Source organism: Chrysemys picta, chromosome 1, assembly GCF_011386835.1.
Source record: "Chrysemys picta bellii isolate R12L10 chromosome 1, ASM1138683v2, whole genome shotgun sequence".
NCBI lineage: Eukaryota > Metazoa > Chordata > Testudines > Emydidae > Chrysemys > Chrysemys picta.
In genome coordinates, this window is record NC_088791.1 from 27,762,217 (window position 1) to 27,776,786 (window position 14,570).

At 42.8% G+C, this 14,570-nt stretch overlaps 1 protein-coding gene across 7 annotated transcripts in view; it reads left to right on the forward strand.

The window, feature by feature from the left end:
* Positions 1 to 14,570, forward strand: part of KMT2E (lysine methyltransferase 2E (inactive)) — a 116,399-nt gene that overhangs the window by 70,425 nt on the left and 31,404 nt on the right. For 5 of the 7 annotated variants that reach the window (XM_024111909.3, XM_065559389.1, XM_008175789.4 and 2 more), the window contains 2 exons: positions 8,647 to 8,811; positions 9,876 to 10,184. In XM_024111909.3, the coding sequence (XP_023967677.2) occupies positions 8,647 to 8,811; positions 9,876 to 10,184 (474 nt within the window). The remainder of the gene's footprint in view (positions 1 to 8,646; positions 8,812 to 9,875; positions 10,185 to 14,570) is intronic. The other 2 variants (XM_008175792.4, XM_065559557.1) reach the window with 1 other exon arrangement.

Sequence of the window (14,570 nt, forward strand, 5' to 3'; positions counted from 1 at the left end):
ACAGAAAAGGAGACATACAGTTCTCCCCCAAAGAGTTCAGTCGCACATTGAATTACCACTTTTTTTTTTTACGGGCATCATCAGCATGGAAGCATGTCCTCTGGAATGGTGGCCGAAGCATGAAGGGCATACAAGTCTTTAGCATATCTGGCACGTAAATACCTTGCAACGCTGGCTACAAAAGTGCCATGCGGACGCCTGTTCTCACTTTCAGGTGACGTAAATAAGAAGCTGGCAGCATTATCTCCCATAAATGTAAACAAACTTGTTTGTCTTAGCGATTGGCTGAACAGGAAGTAGGACTGAGTGGACTTGTAGGCTCTAAAGTTTTATATTGTTTTGTTTTTGAGTGCAGTTATGTAACACAAAATTTCTACATTTGTAAGTTACACTTTCACGATAAGATTGCACTACAGTACTTGTCTAATTAAAAATACTATTTTTTATCTTTTTTGTAATCAAAAATATAATATAAAGTGAGCACTGTACACTTTATATTCTGATTTGCAATAGAAATCAATATATTTGAAAATGTAGAAAAACATACAAAATATTTAATAAATTTTAATTGGTATTCTATTCCTTAACAGTGTAATTAATCACAATTAATTTTTTTAATCGCGATTCATTTTTTTAGTTAACTGTGATTAATCAACAGCCCTAATTAAAATATTTGTATTGGTTTTGCACGGGTAAGTATTTTTTTCAGAAACGATGAAGCTGTTTAGCCTGTGGCAAAAATGGCTAATATCAATTTTTTGCAGTATATTAACATAAAAATGTTTTCACATCTTATTCTCAATTTTTAGAGTATTTTACAATTGATTATAATAGTTTTCTATACTTTCTATTGAAGTTTGCTGACCAGATCAGTTTCACGCTAAGATTGTGCACCAGTAGTAGTAGATTATGTGCTCATACTTTGTACTGCATAGTGAGTAGATATAAATTTACGTGAAATCCTAATGTAATGCTTCTCCACTTGTAAGCATTTGTACATACAATGTAGCACCTCGTCTGACTGGTAGAAGGTTTTAATATGTAATTGCCTATGCATGCAGTACTAGCCTTTGAAATTTTCTAGAAACTAGTTTTTTAATTCAGTGACATTTACGCACAAGTCAGTAATAATGCTAGATGACAATACATAGCTTCATATTATGAATATGCAAAAGCTATAAAAGAAAGAAGTAGCCTACCAAGAAGTAGTGGAGACAAAGTCCACAAACAAGATCTTGCCTCTGTACTGAAGACGGATGGAGACCATGATACAGCTCTTATCAGCCATGTCATGAAAAGTACTACAAACCTACTTGGGTGCAAATCACATCCAGTGGATTTTTTTTCCAGCTACCTACTTGAGTGCATGTAACATCAGATGTACAAGAGTCTACTGAAAATAGCAGATGTTGGTGAAAAAGAAATGGGGACATTTGTGAGAGGTACACTTGATTCTGATGGGATGCATAGCTTCATCAGCCCAGTCAAGAAATCTGGCATCAGAACATTGCTGACATAGCCAAGACGACCAAATTTAAGACTGGAACGGGAGGGACAATCACAGCATCCATCAGTCCTGAAATTGTTTTCCACAGAGCACTGTCCTTAGCAAGATGCAGAGATGATGCTTCAGTGGCAGCTGTTCTTCACCCAATAAGACCTATGCCTGTGTTGTTCTTCCATGCTGATGGAACAATAAGAAGAACAGACACAGCTGAAATAGAGCATCAAGATGGAATATCAAGCTGAAAGATTCCATGAGCTAAGACCATGTAGTAAAGAAACCACAGCGTACTCCTGGGGGAATTCTGTGCACAAATTTTCTGGTCTTTATTCACCCTTCATTTTGAAGTAATAAGTTGATTACCGTTCTATCCTGAAGTGACTGTAAAAACAGCATTGTGAGGCTCTGTTTGTTTTGTTTCATTACTTTCTGAATTAAATTTGCTTGGTCTGCAAGGACTAAACAATTATTTTTAGCTGCCAGCACAGTAAATTCTGCCAAAGATCTAAAAGGAAGACTGTTTTTCTGGCTCATCTACTCAAGTAATATTGTATGTAGTAAAGATCTTTTGATTTGAATTCTGCCATCAGGTACACCTGTGCAACTCAGGATTTTTATAAGGCTATATGAGTAGGGCCCTACCAAATTCACGGCCATGAAAAACGTGTCACGGACTGTGAAATCTCGTCTCACCCTGTGAAATCTGGTCTTTTGTGTGCTTTTACCCTATACTTCTGCGTTGCCTTCAATGGAGCTATTGACCAGGTGCCCAGCTCTGAAGACAGCGCCCCGCCAGTAGCAGCACAGAAGTAAGAGTGGCAATACCATACCATGCCATCGTTACTTCTGCGCTGCTGATGGCAGCGGTTCTGCCTTCAGAGCTGGGCTCCTGGCCAGCAGCTGCCGCTCTCCAGTTGCCCAGCTCTGAAGACAGCACCACCGCCAGCAGCAGTGCAGAAGTAAGGGTAGCAGTACCACAACCCTACTACAATAACCTTGCAAATCTTCCCCCCATCCGTCCACCCACTCCTTTTTGGGTCAGGACCCCTTCAATTACAACACCATGAAATTTCAGATTTAAATAGCTGAAATCATGAAATTTACTATTTTTAAAAATCCTATAATCATGAAATTGACCAAAATGGACTGTTAATTTGGTAGGGCCCTACATATGAGTATAACTAAGATCAGAATTTGTCCCTACAATTAGAATCTTCTTAACTTCTGTGGATTTATGAGCAAGAATAGACTTCTGCTGTCACTCAAAGCTGTGTCTGCTCTTCAATGCTAATAAGTCAGTCTTGGTATTTAAACAGATTTTATCCTGAACATCTACAGGGAACAGATCTAATGTGTAAAGAGGTGCCATGTTTACATTCTCTCTGCTGGGAGCTAACAATGTGAAGTGGACTCCTCATCTCCGTAGTACTTTTAGTGTCATAGAATTGTGTGGCAGGATGCATTATCTCTTGACCTGCATAATCTCCTTTAACTATTCTGATGGGTTTATGATCCTTTCAAGTGTAATATAAGCTTTTGAATGCCAAATTGTTAAGAAACTATATTATAGTTTTGGCTTTAATTACGTTGAGCCTGAATGTATGTCTGCTTCAAAACTGAATATCTCGGTGCATTAATGCAGACACTATGGGCCTGAGTTTCTAACATGAGAGAGACTGAGCCCTCAAAGTTTAATATGTAGTTTAACTATATCTAGTCAGAGGGTCCTTTCTTAATTATTATTAGTAGCAGTGTTACTGTAGCACCTGTGAGCCTCAGTCATGGATCCAGGACCCCATTGTGCTAGGTGTGATACAAACACAGAACAAAGACTATCTCTGCTCCAGAGAACTTAGTCTAAATATAAGGTAGAGACCACAGATGAATGCAATACAAATGGCTGGGGAGTACAAGGAAACAGTGAAACATTATTGGTCATTCATGAAAGGCAATGATCTCAGCATGCCACAGCCTAATTGTTATCCAGTTTTTTGTAGGCATCACGGAAGAGGAGGATAATGAGGTAGCTTTGCAGATGTTTTACAGGGAGCTTCTCCCAAGCATGGGGGGAAGCATGGCAGAAAGCACCAAGGAGCATGTTTGAAAATGTAAGAAGTAGAGACAGGAGATGAGGTAGTTTAAAAATTAGTATTACACCTGGCAATTATAGTCAGTCTGTCTCTTGCCACTGACATCAGGAACTTGGGTTTATCTCCCACCTCAGTCACCTTAACTTCTCTACTGCTTGTGGACTAACTCTCCTTTTATTTAGCTAACGTGTCTTTGTGTATGGGCCCTTCACTAGGTTTTTTGCATCATTTTCTCCATATGAACTGCTTTCTTTTCACAGGTTCAGTTTTGGCACCTTCAGTGATATGAGACTGGTTGATCCCCTAAGGCCAATTTTTGTGGTTTTAAAATTAAATTTTGTTTTTATAATACTTTTTCTCTGCTATGTTGCTGTGCAGAAGACTCATGTAAATGGAACACAATGAAATGGACTGTATGCCAAGTATTATAAATGTACAAAGTAAACAATACCAGATTTTCTCTAATATTTAAAGAAACGTTAGCTTTAACGTATGACAGTAATAAGTAAACATTCAGATGAAAGTTGACCCTGTCTTTAACAACACTGACATTTAAAATTGTCTTTGTTAGGGGTCAGTCAGCACCCCACTAATGTTTTTGGAGGCCCTTCATACCTCTGAACTCTTTCAGGCTGTCTGTAGACAAAACTGTTAACCTTGAAAACATGATCAGAGTGTAATCTTCACCACCAAAGCAGCTAGAAACTTTTTTTTTTTTTTTTTTTTTAAATGAAGGCTTAGAAACTGGAACATAATTCTGCAGCAAGGAGTGGATGCCACAGAATTACAGAATACACACACAGTTGCTTATGAGAGACTGAATTAATTCATGCATTTATCTTAGTTAAATGCTGTGGGGTGACGTGGTGAAACAACTCTGTCCAAAATATTTTAATGAGAATACATAGGAGTACAAATATGAAAAGAAAAATATCCCAAACATCAGGAAATGCTTCCTAAAGATATCTATAAACATGAGCAGTAGGCTTCGAGGGAAAATTATGGTGGCCCATTGCTTTAAGGCATTTACCTACATTGAACAAAACACTAGAAAATGTACTATGGAGAGTAATTCTACATTAGCATGGGCATAGTGGACAAGTTGGTCAGATTGGTCTCTTTCTATCGCTAACTTCTGCCATTACCTGTTAGGGGTAAATTTGAAGAAATGGGGACTTTGTACCTCATCACTTCCCTCAGCCAGACTTTTTTTTTAAGTCCCTGAAAGCCAAATTTAAATGACTGATCCATCTCCCACAACTTGAAATACCTACTAAAATTGAATGTATTAGTATCCTACCAGATTTTTACTAACATAGCAATGCAAAGTTAGAATATGCATCTGAAAGTATTATATAATCTGTTAATTTTCAGTGTTGCATTATGACACTTATTAGTAGTTAGCCTTTTGATATCAGATATATTAAGAGAGGATGAGATCATCTCTCTTAAATCCTTTCAGATTAAAAGAAGGAAGAGATAAAAGGCAATTAAGTCAGTCTAACTCTAAATTAATGAGGAGAAGACTTGTGGTGGCCAGTTTACGGATTATGTTCTATACTGCCTAAATGTAACTTTGTGTTAACAAGTATTTATTGTGCTGCAAAACCACTTCCTTTAGGGTATGACCGAATAGGAATGGTTTAATGTTACATATCTTTGCCTTGCCCAGAAAACCTAAGTGATTATATAGTATTCATATTTGATCTATCATTTCTTTTTGAAAACATTAAATTTCTGTCAGTCTCAGATTTTAAAATGTGTATTCTTTTTCTAAAATATACATTATACCATCAGGTGCTCAATCTTTGCATGGTGAGTTTTATGCAAGGGAACACCATTTGACACTGAATTCTGTTTAAATAGCAACCAAAGCGCTATGTTTAGTGGTGTTTCAGGTTACAGCAGGATATGCTCCATCCTCCCATAATCTTAAACAAATTTTAAGATGGTAAAAGATTTTTGCATTTCTTTCCACCTTCATATTGCCTGCAAAGCTATGGATAAGGTACTACTACACTCCATTAGGTTTTCATTTCCATCCCCAATTGATATAAAAAAGCAATATGTAACCCAACTTTATTGAACTTGCATTTTAATGCAAAACTTTTAAGATCTCATATGCTTTATATCAACAGATCAGCACATATGACTGTCTCATATCCCCTGCATTTGGGAAGTTATTCTGCCTTAATGCTGCTGAGGCAACTGTTAAAGTTTTGTGTTAGAGTGCAAACTTGAAGTTGCAGTATACAGTGGTGTATGGTGAAGGATTTTTTTTTTTTTTTTTTTTTTTTTAATTTTTGTCAGGATTGATGTAGTGGCAGATTTGTCATCAAACGAAATATAGCAGATTTGCCTTAGCACACATTTTCCATTATGGCTAAAAAGTTCTGAAATATAGACAACCAAAAGGGGTTAATTTTGAACTGTATTCTATGTCAATTCATTATTCATCAAACCACCATGAAAAAATGCAAGTAGTAACCAAGTTTATATTTATTTTGGTTTTGCCATTTCAATTAGATTTGTACAGAATAAAAGTTTAAAGCTGAACTCTGTATAGCAACTTTAACTATGCTGCAGATAGTGCTGCATAATAATCCTGCACAATCAGAATAGAATTAAGTCTAACTACAACTTCATCACCATAATTGCAAATAATATAATAATAATTAATAAAAAATATATGGAGATATACCTATCCCCTAGAACTGGAAGGGACCCTGAAAGGTCATTGAGTCCAGCCCCCTGCCTTCACTAGCAGGACCAAGTACTGATTTTCCCCCAGATCCCTAGGTGGCCCCCTCAAGGATTGAACTCATAACCATGGGTTTAGCAGGCCAATGCTCAAACCACTGAGCTATCCCTCCCCCATAAAAATAATATATATAAAATGTAAAGCTTTACCTTCAGATACAGTAACTCCTCACTTAACATTTTCCCGGTTAACGCTGTTTCGTTGCTGATCAATTAGAGAACATGCGCATTTAAAGTTGTGCAATCCTCCCTTATAACATTGTTTGGCAGCTGCCTGCTTTGTCCACTGTTTGCAGAAAGAGCAGCCCGTTTGAGCTAGCTGGTGGGGACTTGGAACCAGGGTGGACCAGCAGCCCCCATATCAGCTCCCCACTCCCCTAAGTTCCCTGTGCGGCAGCCGCCCAGCAGGCTGTCAATTGCCGGTCAGTTCAGCTGTCCCTCCCCCCACTGCCCTGTACTGCTCCTGCCCTTTGCCTTGGAGCTGCTTCCGGGATCCTCCTGCTTGCTGTGGGGGGTGGGGAAGAGGTGCTAATGTCAGGGTGTCCCACTCCCCTCCGTTCCTTTACCCCATCTCCACAGAGCGGGGGGGACATGACAGGGCTCAGGAGGGAGCTTGCTGGCAGCAGCTGCTATCTCAACTTGTTGATCTACTTAAAAAGGCAGTGTACTTAAAAGGGCAATGCCTGTGTGTGTGTGTGTGTCTCTCTCTCTCTCTCACACACACACACACACACACACAGAGAGAGAGAGAGTCTGCCATGCTGTGTCTCCTCCCTCCATTCGTGCTGCCTTGTAGAGTGTGAGGCTACATTAACAATGTGTTAACCCTTCAGGGCTCAGCCGAGTGCTAGTTCATCATTTAGCAGGAAGGCATTTCCTGGGAAATATCCCACCCTCTGACTCCACCACCTCAACCAAGCTTCACAATCATAATTGCTGTGTACAGTATTAAATTGTTTGTTTAAAACGTATACTGTGGGAGGGTTAGCTCAGTGGTTTGAATATTGGCCTGGTAAACCCAGCGTTGTGAGTTTAATACTTGAGCGGGCCATTTAGGGATGAGGGGCAAAAATCTGTCAGGGACAGTACTTGGTTCTGCTGTGAAGGCAGGGGACTGGACTCAATCACCTTTTAAGGTCCCTTCCAGTTCTATGAGATAGGTATATCTCCATATAATGTGTGTGTGTGTGTGTGTGTGTGTGTGTGTGTATATATGTAGTCTTTTGTCTGGCAAAAAAAATTTCCCTGGATCCTAACCTAACCAACACACACACACACACACACACACACACCCCCCCCCCCACACACACATTTACATGAATTCTTATGGGGAAATTGGAATTGCTTAATATCGTTTTGTTTAAAGTAGCATTTTTTCAGGGGCATAACTACAACGTGAGGCGAGGAGTTACTGTCTTAGTAAAACAGGTGCAGAGCTGGAGCTTTATTTTGCCCCTTTGTTTCACTATTAGGAGCAGCATAGTTATTTGTAAGTGTCCCCTTTCTTTAACATAAAATGTATTTCTCTATTGTGCCCAGTTTTTACTGGAGCAAGATTAATGTTAGTAGTAATAAAAATACCTTGCCATAGGTATGTATGGCCCTTCACAGAAAACGAAAAGACAGGTCCCTGACTCAGAGCTTTTAATCGAAGCATCTGATCCTGTAACTTGTGCATTTACATAAATGGAGCTCTCTGTGGGTGCAAGAGGTCTGTCCATGCACAAGGATCAAGACCTGAATTACTCATGCATTCATACTGAAAATCTAGTTTCTCTGTAGGAAATGTTGGTATATTAACCTAAGGGAACCTATTTTGACATATATATTGTTTTAAATTAAAAATAAAAATAAAATACTGCTTTGGCATATGTAATGTTGAAAAACTTATTTGTATTGTTCCTGATAAGTAATGTTTATTTTCCTCTGGCCATCAGTTTTGCAGTATTTCCATTGTGAAATTGACATGGAGCAACATACAAATAACAGCCAGAGGGCTATTTTTTTACATTTCTAGTGTAACTGATTACTGGTAAATGCTTATTTTTAGTATGCTATTGGTTCTAGTCCAAAACCAGAAACCCTACTTTATGCGTGTGATGGGGCTGGTAAGAATTCTCATGATACTAACAGTCATTGTCTCTGAGCTTTGGCTGAATCTGACCTGCACATGAACACATTATGTATATCATTGTATGGGTTTTTTAAAGCACCTTTTAAAAATCAAAACGTGTGCATTTTGTATATGAAACTGATGTTTGATATCTGATAAATCCTTATTATATCCTTCAGACAAGAGAAGAACGAAAAATGGAAGCTATTCTGCAAGCTTTTGCCAGACTAGAAAAAAGAGAAAAAAGAAGAGAACAGGCTTTGGAAAGAATCAGCACAGCTAAAACGGAGGTTAAATCAGAATGCAAGGAAGCACAGATTATCAGTGACACAGAGTTTATTCAGGTAGCTATCTGTAACTTAAAACAAGTATTAAATATTACCTTCTTAAAAATTAAATTTGGAATTCAAAATACATTTTTAGTCTAAAACTTTTGAAATCTTAATTCCATATTTTGTTTTTTGGATTTGACTTCAAATTTTACTAAAATTTGAACAGAGTTTTGACATGACATGGTATATTTTTTAATCTTTCAAGAATAGATAAATTAGTATAACCGTAGTTGAAGAACAGCAGTTAAATTAAGAGAGTTTTATATACACACAAGGGTTACATGGAGACTGCATTGTCTAGTATTTAGAGTTCAAGACGGAGTCAGACTGCACTCTAATCCTAACTCCAAGAGTTTTGTATGGCTTAGTTTGTTATGTCTGATACATGTGGTGATCTTCAAAGAGAAAGTACTATAAATATATTAAATATTATGCATGCCATTGTAATTGCTTAGATTTTAAGTAATAACTTTTGTCAGGTATATGTAAAATAAAAATTCAATAAATTATAACTGTGCTGTTTGTAACAGCCATGATTAAAAGCATTAATCACCAGTGGGAAATACTTTCCTTGCTGGATAGTACTGCATTCTCTGTATTCAACATTTTGCCTTTCTTTACTATGCAGATACTGTAACAGAGACAAGGAAAAGTCCAAAATATTCACAGTTAACATATTTAAGAGCATTATTTATGTAGCACCAAGGGTGTGCTGGGGCATTGCAGACAAACAAGGGAACAAGGTCCTTGCCCTGAAAGAGATTTATGAGATAAATAGATTCACTATAGACCAATGTAGTTAGAAACTATCAAAGTTCAGCAGAGGAATTACCAAGTCAATTAGACCAGTTGTTTTTCCACTCCAGATTCCTGTTCGACAGTGCCTGATATTTCATATAAACATACAGGAATCCCCATGCACATGTTTGTGTCTTGAGAGGGTATTGGCATTAAATATTTCCATTTTAAAGCCAGAAACTGTGTTAGTCTTTTAAACCTCTAAGAATGAGGGAAATCAATCTTGTTTTATTTTTAGTCATGTATGTAACTACTTTAGCTGCTATATCTTGCACCAGGAATCAGCAAAAGAGGAAACTGCCACCAAGCCAACCCCTGCCAAAGTTAATAGAGCTAAACAAAGAAAAAGCTTCTCTCGGAGCAGAACACATATTGGACAGCAGCGTAGACGACACAGAACTGTCAGCACGTGTTCAGATATCCAGCCATCTTCTCCAGATGTGGAAGTTGCTTCACAACAGAATGAAGCTGAGAACACTGCACTTGCAGCTGAGCCTGAAACAGAAACTACTATTGCAGAAATAGTTACTGAAACAGAAGCTCCAGCACTTAATAAATGCCCTGCTAAGTATCCTAAAACAAAGAAGGTATGTCTGTCTATAAAAACATCTATAAAAAGAGGAACACTAAGGAAAAATAAAAAATAAAAAAACTTTCTATAAAGATACATACTATACCATGCTATTAACTCCTTGACTTCACTGACATGAACGTCATTATAGATTTTTGGCATGTCACTGTTGGTAATCTAAGGGACTAAAATAATTAATGGAATTCTACAACAATTTGCCTACAGCTGATAAAATACATTCTTCTTCGAATGCTTGCTCATGTCAATTCCGTTCTAGGAGTGCATGTGCCCACATGCACAGTCATCGGAGATTTTTGCCTTAGCAGTATCCATAGGGTCGGTAGTGCCACCCCCTCAAGTTCTGCACTCATGCGTCTGTATATCAGGTGACGCCGACGCTACACCCTCTTAATTCCTTCTTATTGCCTGTAGTGGTTAGTGGGAGCGCCTTCCCTTGCATTTCAAGGGATAGCAGTTTTCGTCTATTGTCTTGGAGCCATAGGGCCATGTAAATAGTTTTGTTCATAGTAGTTAGTGTTAAGTAGTTAAATGTAGTTAATAGTTAGCAGTTAAGGTCCCAGCGGGGACTTCACTCCAGGCGGGGTATGCCCCAGTCTCCCGGGTTTAAGCCCTGTGCGGACTGCCACAGGCCTATGCCTCTAAGTGACTCCCCATAGCAGCTGCCTCAAGTGCTTAGGGGAGTCACACATTAGAGACAAGTGCCGAATTTGTAAGAACTTTCGGCCCCACACACAGAAGGAGCGGGATGTTCGACTTCGGGCTCTCCTTATGGAGTCCATCTGGCCTCCGTGCAGCCCCACCAGGATTTGCTGAGTACGTTGGCCTCAGTGCGCAGTGCACTCTCAGCACCAGGCTCTGCCTGGCACCATTCCCAATTCCCCAAAAAGAAGTCTAAAACCCTGGCACTGAGTAAAAAGGACCATGGGCCATCAGACAAAGGACCTGCTTCAGGCTGCCCAGCCACTCTGGAGCCGCATGCTCACACCCCTCCAGCTGGGGCTCTTAGTCCCGTGAAATGTCCACCACCAACTCCCGGGAGTGGCCTGGGTAACAAAACCCTGGCAGCACTGACGCCTTCACAGGCTCTCCTGGCGCCAAGAGAACATAAGCCTATGCCGCCAACGCAGCATGTGCCCCAGGAACTGGCAAAGGCTCCCCACGAGGGCAAGCCAGCCGCTAAGACTCCTCGGGGCAGTGGAGTGCCGCCAATCCCCCGAGACGAAGCAGTGCTCTCCACCTCCATGCTGCAGGTCACCAGAACCACAGCCTGGACGCTGTGGGGCTCCTCAGTCACCAACGTGGATTGTCTAGAGCAAGATGCCGGTCGCTGTATTACCGATGCCACTCACCCTCCCGCAGATAATCTTATACGTGCAGGTCCTGGTCGTCCGAATTATGGAAGTTCTCCCCATTGTGTCTCCAGTTTCCCCAGCACCGGTCCCCTTGATACCAGCACCCATCATCTCGCTGCGGACACTGGTCCCTGTCAACAGTCCCACCGTGGTCACTGGAAGGGGATTCCTCTGGCACAGAAGCCCAGTTCAGCCCCTCACCTAGGCTGCACCAGCGCAAATGGGCACTTGAGGCTGCATCAACATTGACTGCACCAACTTAGCAGCATGGCCAGTGGCAGGTGGAGTGGCCTTATTGGGGCACATGGGGAATGCCGGTTATGGCGATGCCCCCTTCTACCACTCATTGGCCACCACCTCAGAGCAGCAGCTGGTGCCACTGATGGCACGCTCATTGGTTGGAGCAGAGGGAATAGTGCCCACCCCTAAGCCTCCTTCCCCCACGGGGGAAGATGACCCAGAACCTCCCCTGGCACTGCAGTCATCCTCCTGATCCTTGGATGAGGCGGTTGTGGACCCTTGAGGGCAAGCCCACCAGACGATTTCAAAGAACATCAGGCCCTGCTGCGTCGGGTGGCCAAGAACTTGGGCCTGGAGGCAGAGGAAACGGCTGAGCAAATGGACGCCTTGTTTAACGTCCTGTCAGCCTCCACCCCTACCCGTCTTGACCTACTGGTGCATGACGGTGTCCTTAAGATTGCCAAGGGTCTCTGGTAAACTCTGTCCTTCTTCCCTCCCACTTCAAAGAGGGCTGAAAAGCATTTTGTCCCAGCCAAGGGGTTCGAGTACCTCTGTACCCACCCTCCCTAGGCTCGCTGGTGGTCTCTGTGGCCAATGAAAGAGACAAACAGGGGCATACGAGTTTGACTCCCAAAAATAAAGAGGCCAAACAGTTGGATCTGTTTGGGGGAGAGATTTATTTGATGGCCAGTTTGCGGTTCTGGGTGGCGAACCATCAGGCCCTCTTGGGCTGTTACAAATTTAACTTCTGGGACTCCCTTCATAAGTTCAAAGAGTCCCTTCCACAGGAGTTGACCCAAGAATTTAGCACCCTGGTGGTGGAGGGCACTGCAGCTGCCAGGTGCTCCCTCGAGTTGGCGTGGGATGCGGTGGACTCGGCAGCCAGGGTGGTTGCGTTGGCAGTGGTGATTAGGCACATCTCCTGGCTTCAGACTGCAGGTCTCTTCCAGGAAATGCAAACCTCCATCCAAGACCTCCCGTTTGATGTGAACAGTCTCTTTTCAGATCAGATTGATGCAAGGCTGCATGCGCTGAAGGACACCAGGGCCACCTTTGCTTGCTGGGAATGCACACACCGCAGTCTGCGAGGAAGCAGTTCTGGCTACCCCTGTCGCCTAAGCCTTGGCAGCCTTGCCAGGGGCCTGGAAGAAGAAGGGACAGAGATGCTGGTTTCAGCCGCTGTCACCCCTCTTTCTCCCGCTCACCTGTGCAGCCTGGTCTGGCAAAACACTGCGGGGGCCGGATGTGCTCGTTTTGATGGTGTGGTCGAGAGCGATGCCCCAGTCACCATCCAGGATCCATCCCGCTCTTTCCTCAAGCGCCTGCATTCCTTCCGTTCGGCCTGGTCCCAAGTCACCTCGCACCGTTTGGTGCTGTACGTAGTGTCTCACGGTTACACCCTGCAATTTTCGGTGTAACTGTGAGACCTTCTGGAGCTGTGACACCTCAACAAGGCTTTCAAAAGTTGAGGTTTTGCAGGGTCTCCCTGGCCTCCATGATCCCCTCCCTGGAACTGGGAGACGGATACGCTGCCCTTGACTTGAAGGACATCTATTTCCACATCTCCATATTCCAAGGTCACGGGTGTTTCCTCCGGTTTATAGTGGGTGAACGCCATTTCCAATTTACAGTGCTCCCCTTTGGTGTCTCATTAGCCACAAGGGATTTTACCAAATATGTGGGGCTGTTGGCCGCTTACCTCAGACGTCGAGGGGTCCAGGTCTTCCCATATGTCGACAACTGGCTCATCATAGGCAGGTCCCGGAACCAAGTGCAGAGATGCCTCGAACTGGTGCGTTCAGTTGCCACGACCTGGGCCTGTTGATAAACGAGAAAAATCCACCTTAAGGCCGGTCCAATTCATAGAGTTCATTGGAGTGGTTCTTGACTCCATGGAAGCCCAGAACCTTCCTCCCGGAGGCGCGTTTTCAGGCCATGTCTGATCTGATATCCCATGTGAGGAGCTGCCCACTCACCACAGCTCACACCTGTCTGCAGTTGTTAGGCCACATGGCTGCTGGTATCTATGTGGTCAGTCTTGCTCGGCTCCACCTCCATCCTCTGCAAGCATGTCTGTTGTCAGTCTACACCCCTAACAGACACGATCTAGACTGGGTGGTCAGGGTGCCAGATCAAATCCTGTCGTCCCTGGATTGTTGCTTGGACGCTGGGTCGATGTTGCAGGGAGTCCCTTTTGTGACCCTGTCCCCGTTGTTGACCCAGGTCTCTGATGCTTCAGACCGGGGCTGGAGAGCCCACCTGGGTGAGCTGAGCACCCAGGGCTGATGGGTGTGGGACAATCTGGCCCTCCACATCGCCAGGGAGCTCAGAGCGGTTCGCCTAGCCTGCCAGGCCTTCTTGCCCCACCTGAGGGGCAAGGTCGTGCAAGTCCTCATGGACAGTACCGCCGTGATGTAGTACATCAACAGACAGGGCGGAGCCAGGTCAGCAGCCCTCTGCCAAAAAGCTCTCAACCTTTGGCACTTCTGTGTGCGGCATGCCATTCATCTGGTAGCCGCGCACCTGCCTGGCACCAAGAATGTGCTAGCATATCACCTTGGCAGAACCTTATCCTCTCGCTACAAGTGGTCACTCCATCTGGAGGCAGCCAGTGTGATCTTCTGAAAGTGGGGAACTCCCCAGGTGGATTTGTTCACCTCCTGCCAGAACAGAAAACACCATGTGTTCTGTTCGCTCAAGGGGGTGGTTCCCTGTCAGATGCTTTCCTACTTCTGTGGTCGGGGCCCTGATATACGCCTTCCCACCAGTGTCGTTGATCCACAGAGTCC